The following is a 17,326-nucleotide window of genomic DNA, read 5'->3' on the forward strand; positions in this document are numbered from 1 at the left end:
CCAGCTTCTCACAGGACATCCCGCACACACGAACCCCCCCCCCCCCCCCTCCGTAGCCTCGTCTGACCAGAGTACAAGCCCCTCTCCATTCTGGTTCGACGCCCCCTCCCCCTCCGGCCCCCCCTCACCCACCTCCTGGTCCGACCCTCTACCTATAATTCCGTAAAAAGGGGGTGTTCCCTCCTTTTCTGTGCCTCAGATTCTCCTTGCCGATGCAGCTGGGGGTGTGTTTTGTTGCTCCAGTTTCACAAGCGAGGAACATTGGGTGAAACAGGGGCTTTGGGATATCAACATGAGTAAGTCCGTCAAGAGGGGCAATCTGCCAGAGGTTGCCTCTCTGAGGAAGTTAACAGGCCAATGGTTTGAGTCCATATGATTCTTCAAAAGTACGAAGAGCCATATTTGACTTGAGACGCTGGCTCGGTTTCTCTCTCCACAGATGCAGGGTTTTTCCAGCACTTTTGTTTATTGTTTGAGATTTTCCGCATCTACACTATTTTGTAAACATCTAACCCTAAACTTTACAGAATTTTGGATACTCAATGACTGCAGTGTGCAATAATTTAGCAGCTTACTTCACCCAGATTGCCTCAAGGTAAATCAATTCCGCCAACATTATAATCTGGTCTTTGACAAAATCTCACCAGGAGATGCTGTCAGAAGGTGTCAGACACAGTGTTGGACGCAAGTCCGCATGACGAGATGTGATGATTGGGCAGTGCAGAGTGGTTGTGGGGGGGGGGGGGGAAGAAAGAGAAAGCTCATGGCTGATTTATAGAAGCAAGTTTTGATTGGTGTTTAATAATTTGCAGATGTACCATCTGACCTATATTAAATTGCACCTGTGAAAGTCCTGTGCTTGGAATATGCAATTAAAACTCAGGTCCTTTCCTGACAGGGTCACAAAATATCTAACTATTAAAATATTTGTTTTTTTGTTTTCTTTAGTGGGAGGGGCATTACAATCAGCCTCAACATTTCTGCATTGATTGGGGGGGGGGGGGGAGAAATGACCAGAGTTGCAGAGCGAGTACTATCCACTATTTCAACCGTGCAAGAGTGTGAAATCATCTGGCATGCTTCATGTGTCCAGAGTTTGAATGGTCTGCTGATCGGACACTATCACTAATCCATGAATGATAACCATTGGAGGATGCCCGTCACAGCAGAACAGTAACCTAGTTGGGTTAATTCCACAGGAGAGCAAAAATGTGGGGTTGGGGGGGGGGGGGGGGGGGGTCTTTTAACAGTGATGCAGGTCTCCAGAAGACAGTCAAGCAACATCAGGGGGAGTCACTTCCCTATTTTGCACCCTATTGTAAAGCAGGAGTTCACTTTACAGTGAAAATAGTGTCTGTGTCATCTCAGAGAAAATGGGAAAAACAAAGTGAATGAGTTCATAATGACGTTTACTGTTCTTAACTGTCACAAGGTTTTAACAGATGCCTTGTTACCTTAGCAAAATATTCATTATTGCTAATGTGTAGACCTCCACCCATAGCAAACACTGCTCAGAACAGGGGTGGGTCAGGTCAACACACAGTCGTCTACTTCACAATATATGCACCTGATGGCAGAAAGATAATCGGTTCTTCAATTATAGGAAACATAACCGGGCTGGCACGGAATAACTGACATTATTTTGACAAAATATATGTAATTAATGCACAATTCTTATTGAAAAAGGTTTGCCTAAAATTTATCCAAGTTGGAATGTAAATTGCAGGTGTGACTCAAGCAGCTCATTTAAGTGACAACTGACTGTCACTCATTTAGGATAGAATATAGAATTCCCAGAGTGCAGGAGGCCCTTCGAGTCTGCACCAACCCTCTGAAAGAGCACCCTCCATAGGCCCGCTCCCCTGCCCTACCCCCTTAACCCCACCTAACCTGCACATCGCTGAACACGATGCGGCAATTTATCATGGCCAATCCCCTCACCTGCACGTCTTTGGACTGTGGGAAGAAACTGGAGCACCCGGAGGAAACCCTCACAGACACGGGGAGAACGTTTAAGCTTCCGGAATGTGCCGACTAGGGGCTTTTCACAGTAACTTCATTTGAAGCCTACTCGTGACAATAAGTGATTTTCTTCTTAGTCTTCTTCCTCATAGCCAGTCACCCGTGGCCCCTGTGTTGCATCACAGATTAGATGTGCTGGACACAGTAGATCATGTAGCAGATATTAAACCAAGATTGTTTTCTATTCTCAGTTGGATATAAAAGATCCCCTGCTACTATTTTGAAGAGGAGCAGAGAGTTCTCTCAATGTCTTGGTCAACCCCCACAGGACATTTATTTATTTGCTGCTTGTGTGACCCTTCTACATGCAAACTGGCTGCTGTAAATGCCTGCAAGTATTCACTTTGACTAGGTTTCAAAAGTAATCCGGTTATAGTGAAGTGATTTGAGAGAGACGGAGAGGATGCAAGCTTTTCCTTTTTTAAAAAAAAAAGCAAAATGGTTACAACGTGGCTGCTACCACAAGATGGCACCATATACCTATTTCCGAACAAGTGCAGCATCAACCCCAACCACCTACCGTTTAAAGGAATGAACATTTCACATATCTAACCCGGGGTATAGTCAGATGAGTTATTTTACGGATTTTGATTAACAGAGTTTCCTTGACGTAGCAACAATAATTACCACATGACACCCTGACCTCTAACTGTTCCAGCAGAGTCATGCACAGCTGGGCTCGAGCCCTGAAACAGCTTCTCAAATCAAGAGTTCCTGAAAAGGCTCATTCTCAGTAGCAATGCAATAAAGAAACTTTGTAATATAAAGAAAGTCTCTCAGAAATAAACCTTTAATCTCGATGGCTCCTGGCAGCCTTTGAAATGCCTAATTACCATATGGCTGAATAGGTTATATTACTCCTTGCTGGATCAGAATGTCTCAAAATACTTTGCTCAATTAGTTTATATTTTTGTCCTCCAAAGTGCAGAAACTGTTGTTATGTAGGTAAACATTTTCAGCAAACAGCTATGGTACAAAAGCCCTCGTGTTTTTGGTGGCATTAATTGAGGAATATTAGCTACAATATTAGAATTTCCTGCTCGCCTTCAAGTAGCATTACAGAACCAAAACTGAGGGCAGACAGGGCCTCAGTTTAACAGCTGCTCCAAAGTCAATCAGTACTGTATAGAGATGTCAGCCCAAATCCTGCAATGGGGGGGTTAAACTTAGAACCTCCTGACAGGAGGAGAAGTGCCACAGATGTAGCCATATTAACAACGTTGGTTCCACCATCCCCAACAATGCTAAATGTAATTCAGTAACATCTTAGTTGATATAAGCGGTTTGTTGAGCAATCTGTTTTTTTTAGGGCAGACTAATGGAGATGTAATATATTCCTCTTGTGCTTGGGTCGAGCAATGTTTTATTTCTGGTCATAGTTCACAATAGTGGCGATTCAGCAAACTCATACTTGTAGACAGCATATCTTGGGAAATGGCAGGGATACAGCCTGTTATTTGCTATCCATTAGTTACCAAAATGAATGAAGGGGAAATAGCAGCTGCACACTTGGGATTTCATAAAGTGCATCAGCCTGCCGTGGAGTGTCAGCTGTAGAGCCTGCTCCAACATCCCAGCTCAGTTATCAGGAGAGAATTTTTGATCCTCCTTCGCTGGCTTGTCCTTTCCCTTCAAATACCATTCTCATCCCTAGGCCACTCACCCGCCTCCATGCAAAGCCCCTTCAACTTGACTGATCCGACAACATCTCATCTGCACATTGTTCAAGGTTACATTCAAAGTCAAAAACCATGTCAACTCAAATCTAGCAACACAAAGCCAATTTAGGTTGAACTTAGCAGGGAAAATCATTTTAGGCGCACGCAAGAAATCTATGCTGACATACAAATTAATTTCATGAAAACGGCTGATTGATCTTAATACCACAAGTATAAATGTTTCTGAACCACTTTGTTGGGACTGAAAGATCCCAGTCTTCCTCAATTGTCACTAAGCTTCCAAGTTTCATGTCATCTGCAAATTTTAATGTTGTGCCTTATACCCAGATCCAAGTCATTAATGTACATCGAAAGCAATAACGGTCCCAGTACTCAACCCTGGAGAACACAATCTGAAAAACAGCCATTCACCACAAACAAAGAACAAAGAACAAAGAAATGTACAGCACAGGAACAGGCCCTTCGGCCCTCCAAGCCCGTGCCGACCATGCTGCCCGACTAAACTACAATCTTCTACACTTCCTGGGTCCGTATCCCTCTATTCCAATCCTATTCATGTATTTGTCAAGATGCCCCTTAAATGTCACTATCGTCCCTGCTTCCACCACCTCCTCCGGTAGCGAGTTCCAGGCACCCACTACCCTCTGCGTAAAAAACTTGCCTCGTACATCTACTCTAAACCTTGCCCCTCTCACCTTAAACCTATGCCCTCTAGTAATTGACCCCTCTACCCTGGGGAAAAGCCTCAGGGTAGCCTTACCCAATTTTGCATTAATGTTGTAATTTCCCTCTTCATCCCAGGGCTTTCAGTTTTGTTGTTAAATTAGATTTGTCTAAAACCACACTCCAGGGTACTGTGCATAGTCTGATCTCTACCTTATATAAAGGATACAAAAAGGCACTGGAGAAGATGCAAAAAAGAAAATGGAATTATATCAAACCTGAAAGGATATACCAACAGGAAAGATCAAATAGGTTGGGGTTCGCAAGAGAACAAAGAACAAAACATAAATGAACAGGCCTTTCGGCCCTCCAAGCCTGTACCGGTCATGATGCCAACCTTTGTCAAAACCCTTAGCACTTCCTTGTGCCGTATCCCTCTGTACCCATCCTATCCACGTATTTGTCAAGATGCCTTTTGAATGCCGCTAATGTATTTGCTTCCACAACCTCCCCTGACAGCGCGTTCCAGGCACTCACCACCCTCTGCGTAAAAAACCTGCCTCGAACATCTCCTCTAAACTTTGCCCCACAGACCTTAAAAACTATGCCCCCTGGTGACTGACCCCTCCACCCTGGGAAAGAGTGCCTGCCCATCTATTCTATCCATGCCCCTTATAATCTTGAAGGATGACCTCTTATCAGGTCACCCCTCAACCTCCATCTTTCTAATGAAAACTGTCCGAGTCTATTCAGACTCTCCACATAGTTAACACCCTCCAGACCAGGTAACATCCTGGTATACCTCCTCTGCACCCTCTCCAACGCCTCCTCATCCTTCTGGTAGTATGGCCTATCAGCTCATGGAGATTATGAAGAGTTTTGATAGACTCGACGTAGAGAAGATATGTCCACTTGTGAGTAGGCCAGAACCAGTGAGCATCAGTATAAGATAGCAATAAATCCAAAAAGGAACTCAAGAGGAACTTTTACAGGAGAAAGTGGTTAGAATATGGAACCCACTACCACAAGCAATAGGTAGCAAAGACATATAGCATTTAATGAGAAGTTGGATCAGCCCATGAAGTGGGAAGGAATAGAAGCGTTATTGGTACATTAATGGGGTGATGAAAAGAGTGGGAGGAGGCTTAATTGGGAGTAAGCCCCAGAGACCTGCTGGGTCAAATGGCTTGTTTTTTTCTCTAAATGGTATGAAATACTAGATTTCTATGCGCTCAAATCGAGTTTTTTTTAAAGGACATAGAGTTGACATGTTGGTGCACAATTACTTGGCAGCACAGTAGCACAGTGGCTAGCACTGTGGCTTCAGAGTGCTAGCCAGGGTCCCATGTTCGGTTCCCTGCTGGGTCACTGTCTGTGCGGAGTATGCACGTTCTCCCCGTGTCTGCGTGAGTTTACTCCGGGTGCTCCGGTTTCCTCCCACAGTCAAAAGACGTGCAGGTTAGGTGGATTGGCCATGCTAAATTGCCCTTAGTGTCCAAAAAGGTTAGGAGGGGTTATTGGGTTACGGGGATAGGGTGGAAGTGAGGGCTTAAGAGGGTCGGTGCAGACTCGATGGGCCGAATGGCCTCTTTCTACACTGCATGTTCTATGTCTATGTCGACTTCAATTATCTATGGTCTTCATACTTTGCACACAGGCACAAAGTATCTTAACTGCTCCAGATAAAGAACATAAAGAACCTAACATTGTGGGTAGTGATGAAAGCCACTTCTGGTCAAAGATAGATTTGCCATGAGACATAGGAGCAGAATTAAGCCATTTGGCCCCTCGAGTCTGCTCCACCATTTAATCATGGCTAACATGTTTCTCATCCCCATAACCCCTGTTCCCCTTATTAATCTAGAACTTATCTATCTCCATCGTAAAGACACTCAGTGATTTGGCCTCGCAGCCTTCTGCAGCAAAGAGTTCCATAGATCCACCACTCTCTGGCTGAAGAAATTCCTCCTCATCTCAGTTTTAAAGGATCGTCCCTTCAGCTGTGTCCTCGGGTTCTAAATTTTCCTACCAGTGGAAACAGCCTCTCTACGTCCACTCTATCTAGGACTCTCAGTATGCTGAAAGTTTCAATAAGATCCCTCCTCATCCTTCTAAACTCCAACGAATACAGACCCAGAGTCTTCAACTGCTCCTCATATGACAAGCTCCTCATTATGGGATCATTAATGTGAACCTCCTCTGGACCCGTTCCAAGGCCACAACATCCTTCCTTAGATACAGGGCCCAACACTGCTCACAATAATCCAAATGGGGTCTGACCAGAGTCTTCTACAACCTCAGAAGTACATCCCTGCGCTTGCCATCAGCAACCATTTAGGAATAGAAACAAGATGGCATTGCTACTATGGGATGTGGCCTGCACAACCAAAAGATATGCTGCGGGATGCTCCGCCCCGCCACATTCCTGCCTCAGCCCGCCGGCGGGATGCTCCGTTACACTGGCCGGTCAATGGGGTTTCCCATTGTGGGGCAGCCTCACGCCGTCGGGAAACCCCCAGGCTGCCAGCAAAATGGAGCATCCCGCCGGCGGAGAATCCTGCTCCCCGGATTCCATAGACTCCCTTGAGTAGCACCACCTCTGGTTGCAGCAAACTGAATAATATCAGAGGCCGAGAATGACCATTTTAGTGCTTTTGCATACTGTTGCACGGATAATTAGCCCAGATACTTTCCCATCAAGTCTGTTTATTCCTCGACTCATTGTTACACAACAAGGTTCTGATAAAATGTATTTTCAATTAACTTAGTTAAAATTGAATTAATATGCTAAAACATAGCCAGAGAATATCTGTTTAAATGTCAATTATTCTTGAAGCCTTAGAATAACCTGCAATAAGTTTATTAAAATTCATGCTTATTTTAATGCCAGATCTCTATCTATAGAGAAAAACATTGCATTATTTGAAATATTTCTCTGTATTAATTGCAAATCATAAAAGTCAACATAAAAGCAAAGTACGCCCCCAGTGGCCTCTCAAAGCAGAATACGTGGGGGGAGGGGGGGAAAGAAATGTACTCAAACTTTAGCTCTCTCGTCGTACATTTAATACATCAACATTTAAAGATCTATTATCACCCAAAAAATTATTTACAAGATTAGGGCATTGTAGGGTTTCAGACATTGGCCGTTTATCAGTGTGATTAAAGTTTAAATCTAACCCCGAGTGACAGGCTGAAAGTTTGTGCAGGCAGTGGTTCTAATAGTCCTATGTGATTCGAGCATGGGCTGTGTCCAACCAGCTTTAATAATAATCTAATAATCTTTTATTATTGTCACAAGTGGGCTGCAGTGAAGTTACTGTGAAAAGTCACATTTAGGCTTACATTAACACTGCAATGAAGTTACTGCGAAAAGTCCTTAGTCGCCACATTCCGGCGCCTGTTTGGGTGCACAGAGGGAGAATTCAGAATGTCCAATTCACCTAACAAGCATCTCTTTCGGGGCTTGTGGGAGGAAACCGGAGCACCCGGAGGAAACCCACGCAGACATGGGGAGAACGTGCAGACTCCGCACAGACAGTGACTCAAGCGAGAATCGATCCTGGGACCCTGGCGCTGTGAAGCAACAGTGCTAACCACTGTGCTACCATGCTACCATTGTAGAGAATCGAATCAGTCAACCCAAAACTACCCTGATGATTCAGCAATAGTTAGCAATATTACTCAGAGAAACTTCAGGATGGTTGATGTAGGGAATTGGGAAGAAAAATGGTGATTGGTGCAGTCGCTGTGTCTGCTTTTGCTCTGGTGCCTTAAATTCAGTTGCGAAAGCAAAATACAAGGTAATATATGCATCAAAGGAAATGCCTTTCAACAATTTTCTTTCAAACTGGTTTTTATATTTAAAAACTCTCTTACAATTATTTAAATACTCTCTTTTACACAAATGGCCATGTATCAACACAACCGTTTGCTTTGCATTACAAATAATATTAGTGAGTAACCAATAAGGGAAATCAACTGTGCCAGCATTAAAGAAAATGGACAAATTGTGGAACTGAAAACAATTGCAGCGAAAATGTAACCACGATAATTTTCAGTTTTCATCGAGTGATATGTACCCTGTGATTACAAACTAAATTCTGGTTTTGTTGTAAATCTTGAAAGCATCCGGGTTTTTAATGGAACATAATAAGGTACCCAGACCAGGGATAATTTTAAAGAGTTTGCTGCTCTCAGCTCTCATGTTACAGCATGACAAATGACAAACGAAAAGTGACCAATAGGAAGGAAACCTCAAGGGTCAGGAAGTGGCTAATGTTGACCACCACAGAGTAAAAACAGATACTCTACCATGCATACTTTTATTAACAGAGCAGTGCAAAACTATTTTCTTACTGAGATGTCTCTCAGGTTCAACTCCAATCTTCACGGTTGAGGGCTGTGAACAGAAAGGATCTAAATGTCGCAGTCGCATGGCAGATAACTCCCTTTAATGTGTGCAAACAAACTCAGGAATTGCTACATTACAACATTACATTCCAACAGTGAAAGCCAAGTATGACTGGATAGTCAGATTTCACTCGTTAAAATGTTTCTCACAGAGGCGCTCCAATTGCAAAATTAAGAGTTTACATTTGAAACAATATAATCAAAGGTACATTCATAAAAGCAATAGGATGATAAGGAACATGGGGCAATTTTCAGGTTAGCTTCAGATTGTCAAATCAGAAGAACTTCCAGCGCTGACTTTATTTTTATTTTTAGCTTATTGTCACAGTAGACTTCAATGAAGTTACTGTAAAACGCCCCTAGTCGCCACATTCCGGCACCTGTTCAGGGAGGCCGGTACGGGAATTGAACCCGCGCTGCTGCCCTTGTTCTGCATTACAAGCCAGCTGTTTAGCCCACTGTGCTAAACCAGCCCCATACACCATACTGCTTTCATTCCCATTCCCTCATTTGTGTTGTGTTGGGTTTCAACACAAATTAGTCAATTATTCACACTTTCTTCATATAGTGTTTAATCATAACTTTATGTGTAGAGACTGCAGTTTGCATCATTCGGCATTAGCTTTAGGCCTATGTATTGCCCAATAGGAGGTTTTATATTGGTTACAAACAATGTTTTACCCAATGCAATGCTCTAACTCTAAGCAGTCATGGGCAGATGCTCAGTCTCCCATTACTTTTCAGGTTACCTTAGTGCATGTATGCAGTAGATCACTCGAGGCATATTTTTTCGATCGTAAACATCTGTTGTCTCAGGATAAAAGATCTGAAAGAACAAAGAAGATGATCCTTTAATAACAAGCCGTTTGTTAAAATTAAATGCCATGTAAACATTCACTTCTGTAATGTCATACTTCTTTTAACCAATATTTGCTGCTCGCTTTCCTCAAGACAAAATGAAATAGCCGTTTACCATAATGCCCACTGTCTATCTCTCCCATTCAAAGTTCATACCATGCACCTCAGATTGTTTCTGCCACTGCTAAAAAGTTACATATGACGACTATGACTTCTGTTTAATAGTTTTGTCACTTCAATACACTGCAACAAAATGAATGCGGATAACAATAAGACAGCGGGTGAAGCAGAACAAAATTGTACACCTATCAGAAATGCACATAATGGAAGTATAGGTATTGGTCTGCCCCATTTACAACGATAGTGGGAGTGTGAGACTGCAGCCTATGGCTCCATTTATTACAGTGGTGGTTTCAGGCCTGCTGGGCACTGTTGGGCAACCGATGGCCTGGGGCCCAGATGAATTGAAATAAAATGAAATGAAAATCGCTTATTGTCACATGTAGGCTTCAAATGAAGTTACTGTGAAAAGCCCCTAGTCGCCATATTCGGGCGCCTGTTCGAGGAGGTTGGCATGGGAATTGAACCGTGCTGCTGGCCTGCCTTAAAAGCTGTAGCTCATCTGGGTTCTGAATGAGGCACATGAGACTTTCTGTTGACCGTTGCCCACATGCAGGGTTGCCATATTCCACTGATTTCCATCAATGTGGTTTTGTTTCTTACCGATCTGACTGAAGTGATCCACACATAAAGCAAGCTAAGTGGCATGACGTGCATGCTGATTGTACATAACATTGACCGAGAGAGCATTGACTCGTTATGAAATATTCAGCATGTATTAAATGTATTTGGATTGAACTTGTTTATTGTCACGTGTACCGAGGTACAGTGAAACTATTTTTCTGCGAGCAGCTCAGATCGAATAAAAAGAAAATACATAATAGGGTAACACAAGGTACACAATGTAAATACGTAGACACCGGCATCAGGTGAAGCATACAGGAGTGTAGTATTAATCAGCTCAGTCCATAAGAGGGTCGTTTAGGAGTCTGGTAACAGTGGGGAAGAAGCTGTTTTTGAATCGGTTTGTGCGTGTTCTCAGACTTTTGTATCTTCTGCCCGGTGGAAGAAGTTGGAAGAGTGAGTAAGCCGGGTGGGAGGGGTCTTTGATTATGCTGCCCACTTTCCCCAGGCAGTGGGAGGTGTAGATGGGGTCAATTGATGGGAGGCAGGTTCATGTGATGGACTCTCTGAAGTTTCTTGTGGTCTTGGGCCGAGCAGTTGCCATACCAGGCTGTAATGCAGCCAGATAGGATGTTTCTATGGTGCATCTGTAAAAGTTGGTAAGGGTTAATGTGGACATGCCGAATTTCCTTAGTTTCCTGAGGAAGTTGTTGTGCTTTCTTGGTGGTAGCGTCGACGTGGGTGAACCAGGATAGATTTTTGGAGATGTGCACCCCTAGGAATTTGAAGCTGTTAACCATCTCCATCTCGGCCCCATTGATGCTGACAAGGGTGTGTACAATTAATCTTATTCATGGGGTCATGGTCAGTGAACATGCCTGATTTCAAACTTGCGGCCCACTTGAGATGAAGAAGGGCCACTCATGTGACCCACTCACTAGCGATTGCCCATCACTGTGCGAGGGGGATAATCCAGGGACACACAACTTCAGGACCACACGCTATGGGCTGGTGTGCAGCATAATTTGCCAAAAGCATTTCTCAGGGACAGCTGGCATTGACCTCTATGAAAGGGTCAGACATCAAAATTACAAACAAATATTGTTTTTTTAAAAAAGTATGAGCACTTCATTATGCGTTTTAATTTGCAATGTCAAAAACAATGCATACTCCCACCAGACTTCCTTTCCCCTCTAACCTAATCTCAAATGAATACCCATTACCACACCATTGCAAATTCTTGTACTTTTCACATCAGCAGTATGGATTACCCCATTGTCAAAGTGAAGGAAGTTTAATACTGCGAATGCATACCCTCAAAAAGCGGAGGAACAACCCAAATTCACTTAATGGATGATACTTACAATCATCAAAAAGGGTCTCATTTGTCCGCTAGATCCAAATCCCCAGGGTGAAAGGATTGAATTGTAACTCGCTGCATCATCCATTTAGTTAATTAAAGCGCTAACAATAACATTTTGAACAAATTTTATTTAATTTAAAATGGTACCAGATCCAACAGAATGCTAATTGAAGCATTCCATTCTACTGTACCAACCTGGTTTGTATTTCATCTCACGAAATTAAGTGCCAGAGCCAAAAGTGTTGGAAAGTGTTTCCCAGGCGGTTCCCAACTTCTTGTGCCTTTTTAAAGATGGAGAGACAATTAAGCTGCAGAAGGATACCCCATTAACGCCATCAAATGATGATGAAAGCGAGTATAATATGGGTCATATGTATTTGAGAGCTTTCCTTGCATGGGCACAGCTTTCATTGAAAGCACGAACCACAATAAAATGTATTTGGCAATGTCACAAAACATTAATAAGGATTTACAATATTGCCCATAGTTGGAATAATTCAGATAAACCTGGGTTTGCAGTCGAGATTTTATCTCCAACTCCTGCAGATGGCCACTCAGCCATATAACCTCTAGAGGTCAATGAAAACAGTTCAACAAATTCAGAGCTAAGAGTGGGTACACAAGAAACAATGGCCATATGCCACATTATCAAGGAAACGCGACAAATCGCACCCCAGCTCAATATCATAAAAGCAGCATATTAATAAATGAGTGAGTGCGAATTCATGGTGAACATCAAACGTAACAACATATTGAATAAGCAAACTGTTTGGCTAGGTTTGCAATGATGAATGGTCTCAAATCAATTATTTGAAATTTCAGTCATTTTTCATTTTCTTTTTAAAAACAGGTAATTTTGACAGCCGTCAGGGAAAATATATGGCAGCTTTAAATAAATTTCTAAAATTTTACAGATGCACTAATTACACTGCATAATTGTTTACAATTTAAAATTTTACTTTAGAATTTGTTTTTCTTTTTAATGAAATCTCTAGATATTAAAAGTTAAGAGAGCGGGGCTTAAACATCAGGATCTCCCAACTGAGCAGTTTTTGATTTAGTAGCTCCCCTTCCATGTTCCCAAGGCACACATTGATAGAGGAGTAAAGTTCTATCAGTGCATCAAACCTCTGGTATCTTTCCCAATTAATCATTCTTCCATGGGTGATTCAGACATTTAAGTGTTGGAAGACTATTAGAGAATAAGGAGCCGATTGCCTGTTTCAGAAAAAAACATTCTTGTGTACACACACACACACACACACACACACGCACACACAGCTGCACCCCATTGAACAAGATGCTGACTCTCAACACTCCTCCACAGAGCAACCCACCTCCTCAAAAGAAATCTTGATACGCCCCAGCCCCTCCTTCCAACTTTGCGGTGGGCAAGGTTTCCTCCTCAACCAAGCAGACTTTTATCCTTACATTCCAGCCGAGTCTCCTTGTCTAACGCAAGAACTGGTTAATCCAATTTCAACACTCCCACTGCAACCCCCCTCCTCAAACCTCACCAGCTTGCCCTCCTGTGCTTCAATTCCCCTCTATAATAAACACCCTCCTGAATACATTCCCATCTTCAGAGCCCCTCACCTCTCCCAGCCTGCTGCAACCACCTTTATTCCTCTGAACCCCCCATTCAATGCCATTTTCTCTTCCTTCTCCACAATGGCTCATTATTTCCATCCTTTAATGCTGCTTGACCTGAAAAATTAGAAAATTGGTCTGAAATGCATATGTCATAGGAGACTGGAAATATTTCAAGCAACAGAAGTGGCAAATACGAAGGAGACTGTGAAGGATTATAAAAGGATACAGATTAGGTAGATAGGTTAAATGGAAGGCAGCTAACATATTCAATGTGAACACGTGCAAGGTGATGCATTTTTCAGGTACAGTACAATTAAACTAAAAATAAGTAAGCCACTTATCTCCAAGGAACGCATTATCAAATGTCACTTTAAAAGACCACTAAAGTCACAAATGTGACTCAGTCATGCATCAGTCAGGGAAACGGGGAGTTTAAACACCACAGATGGGCAACCCCCCCCCTCCCCCCACGTGATGTAGTACTGAAATCATACAGACCAGGAAGGTTTCAGGTTTGATCGCTGTGGCCTGGGCCGAGTTAGCGGATTGTAAATAGAGTAGTGCTACAGATTTCCACAGATTAAAGTCAAAAAACCTGCATGTTCGGAAAATCTGAAATGAAAACAGATGTGTCTCTAGTACTTTCTGCCAACATCTGGCATATGTTGCTGTGGAGACCCTTTTGCTAATATCCAATATAAAGGATCCTCAATGTCCTTTGGAGCAAATTCGAGGGGAATAAAATTATTTGTTACTAATAGAGCTCTGGGACTTTGCGGAAATCAAGCGGAGGTGTTGGACAAGTCAAAAGACTGTCTTGTTTTCCTATGGACTGAAACTGAACTGGAGCTACTTGCCCAAAAGTGGGATATTCTGCATTTTTAGGAAAACTCACTTAAAAAAAATAGGAATTTCATGTTTTGAGCAGTAGGCAGCAATCCTCTGAACATGGAGATTAAGTTACGTTGTTGGTGCAGTAAACAGTGATTCGTATTGCATTGAATTAGAAATAACTAATGTGCACATTGGTTGCAAAGAAATGTTTTTTTTTTCCAAAGCTCAAGGGGAGACTAAGGAAACAGTCATACAGCTTTGACAGATTAACCACCAACTGTTTTGAGCACTATTACTTCACATTAAAGGCACCAGATAAGTGTAAACAGTATTTTATTTGCAACATTGAGGGAAAAAGGACCAGAGGAATTTGACGAGCTTTGTTGAATCCCTGGAACATCTGCTTGGTCTGTTAAGAACCCAGTTTGGGGTATTCACTCAGAACAAAGTCAACAGGATATTCTCAGTCACATGACAGGAAAACTGGCACAATTGTAACTGAAGCACAATTCACTGTGTGCTGTAATTTTAGGACATTTTAATGAGCTATTCCCTATTTCATGGTCTCACTGTACTTCACGTGTCCACCTTCGATCTGGTGGTTTACAACTCCCGTCGTCACCTCACACCCAATGGGACTCTCGCAATCCTAGATTGTAAATCCCCGTGAACTTTGTTTCTCTCCAAGCCACCCTGGAATATGATCTGACACTTGAGCTGGCTTCAAACTCCCTAATTAACTAACTAGACTTACCTTCAGAAATTAAGCAAGAATTCCAGACCAATTCAATCTCATGTACAGTGACAGCATGAACCAGAAGAGCTTTTCAATCTATTAGCTGATCCACCAGCAATAGACGTGGAGAATCTCCTTTCCACATGGTGTGCAACAGCCTGAATCCTTCATTTTCACTGCTCTGAACCTTACACTTACAATTCTGCTTCCATCTCATGGGCCTGGCGGTAAGACAACGAACTGCCTAGAATTGACATTAGCAGCTTATTGCTTCCCCGACAGTCTCAGTTCCTGATTGAATGACCCACAGGTCATTGTTCATGTCATCTCATCAAGGCCTTCCTGGTTTAGTTAATGCAGTATCGAAGAGGAAACTAAAAGCTACCTTATGAAAACCAGATATGGACAACCAGCCTGGACCTTCCCCAGTCTCATCTGCAAGTGTTTACACAACACAAATTATAGTCAAATACAAAGTTAGTTCTTGCTCTTTCTACCTGTGAACTGCGTTATACCAGAGAATTAGGGCTGAATTACACATGGTTTGCCTGCGCCCAAGCATAAACATTGGGGACAAGCCCACCTCCCCATCTAACCAGCTCCGCACCCCTTAATTAGAATGAGGCAGGATTTTTAGGGTGGAAGGGATGTCGGTGCTAACGCTGCTGTGCGAGAATCATGGGTTTGAGCCAGGGGGTGATGGATAGTGTATACAGGAGGTGGAGGGAAGTGCGGCTGGTCAAGGTGAGGGATTTGTATTTGGAGGAAGGGTTCGCCAGTCTGGAGGAGCTAAGAGAGAGGGTAGAGCATGCTGAGGGGTAGTGAGTTCAGGTATCTACAGGTTAGGGACTTTGCACGAAAGGTCTGGAAGGGGTTCCCTAGATTGCCGGGATATACCCTGCTGGAGCGACTGCTGCTTCCGGATGTGGAAGTGGGGATACATATAAGTAGCTGGGGGAGAAGGGAGGCGAGCGGGTGAAGAAGATCAAGGAGAAATGGGAAGCGGAGTTGGGAATGGAGATCAATTGGAGGTTATGGAGTGAGGCACTGCGAAGGGTAAATGGGACCTCCTCTTGTGCAAGGATGAGCCTGATACTGTTTAAGGTGGTGCACAGGGTGCATATGACTCGGGCGAGAATGAGTGGGTTCTTTCAGGGGGTAGCAGATGAGTATGAGAGGTGTGGGCGGGGGCCAGCGAATCATGTGCACATGTTTTGGAGTTGCGAAAAATTGGGAAGATTCTGGGCAGGAGAATTCGCGGTCTTAACCAGGGCAGTGGAGGAAGAGGTGGATCCGGACCCTTTGGTGGCAATATTTGGGGTTTCAGAGAAGCCGGAGCTCATGGAGAGGAGGAAGGCCGATGTCTTGGCCTTCGCCTCTCTAACTGCCGGCGACGAATTTTGCTGGAGTGGCGGTCGGCATCGCCACCGGGGTTAGCAGCATGGTTAGGTGACCTGTCTGACTTCCTGCAGCGAGAGAAGGTAAAGTATGAGTTATGGGGCTTGAAGTATGAGCAAGGGAGTTTGAGAAAAGGTAGGGGATGTTTGTGACCGTGTTTGAGAAGCTGTTTGGGGGGTGGGGGGAGGGGGGTGAAAAAGGAGAAAAATCTGTACAAACTGTATAGTTGATTGTTGGGAAGAATTTTTCCCGGGGTGTTTATTTGCTGTAACCTACTTTGATACAAGTTTGAATAAAATGCGTTTAAAAAAAGAAAAAAAAAATGAATGAGGCAGGACTACCATTTATCACCTAGAGGACATCCCAGCCAACAGACTTGTCGGCCAATCAGAAACCAGCAACTGTGTGCACCACCAGCAGGAACAGCAGCACTGCCAGTATTCCGCCAAGGAGGTGGAAGATGGTAGGATAGTGGTCACGAGACTAGTAATCCAGAGGCCTCAGCCAATGGTCTGGGGACATGGGTCCAAATCTCACCACGGTAGCTGGTGGAATTTCAATTCAAAATTACTAATCTGTAATATCAAACTAACCTCAGCAACAGTGACCATGAAACTATCAGCAATTGTAGTGATGGAGCCAGATACAGATCGTCTGGGATCACGCTTGCACCAGCAGGGCAGTGTGGCATGGGTCGGTCATGTCTGACCTTCTGGACGACCTACCATCCCAACTATTGAGGTGGAAAGAAGCGGTGAGTTGGAATCCCCATTACACAGAAAAATACAGAAGAGGCCATTCAGCCCATTCAGTCTATTCCGACACCCTGATGAAATTTCAAAATGTGTTGGATTGATGCAATCTGGCAAACTCCTGGTCCGGATGGCTTTCCATTTGAATTCTGTAAGTAGTTCTCGGAGCAGCTCGTGTCTTTATTTTATTTTCTTAAATTTAGAGTTTCCAATTAATTTTTTCCAATTAAGGGGCAATTTAGCATGACCAATCCACCTACCGTGCACATCTTTGGGTTGTGGGGGCGAAACCTATGCAAACACGGGGAGAATGTGCAAACTCCACACGGAC

The 17,326-nt window shown here is 43.4% G+C and overlaps 1 protein-coding gene across 2 annotated transcripts in view; it reads right to left on the reverse strand.

Moving 5' to 3' along the window:
* iqgap2 (IQ motif containing GTPase activating protein 2) overlaps positions 1-17,326 on the reverse strand; it is a 424,926-nt gene that overhangs the window by 191,438 nt on the left and 216,162 nt on the right. For both annotated transcript variants that reach the window (XM_072516040.1, XM_072516041.1), the window contains one exon: positions 9,527-9,603. In XM_072516040.1, the coding sequence (XP_072372141.1) occupies positions 9,527-9,603 (77 nt within the window). The remainder of the gene's footprint in view (positions 1-9,526; positions 9,604-17,326) is intronic.

Source organism: Scyliorhinus torazame, chromosome 9, assembly GCF_047496885.1.
Source record: "Scyliorhinus torazame isolate Kashiwa2021f chromosome 9, sScyTor2.1, whole genome shotgun sequence".
NCBI lineage: Eukaryota > Metazoa > Chordata > Chondrichthyes > Carcharhiniformes > Scyliorhinidae > Scyliorhinus > Scyliorhinus torazame.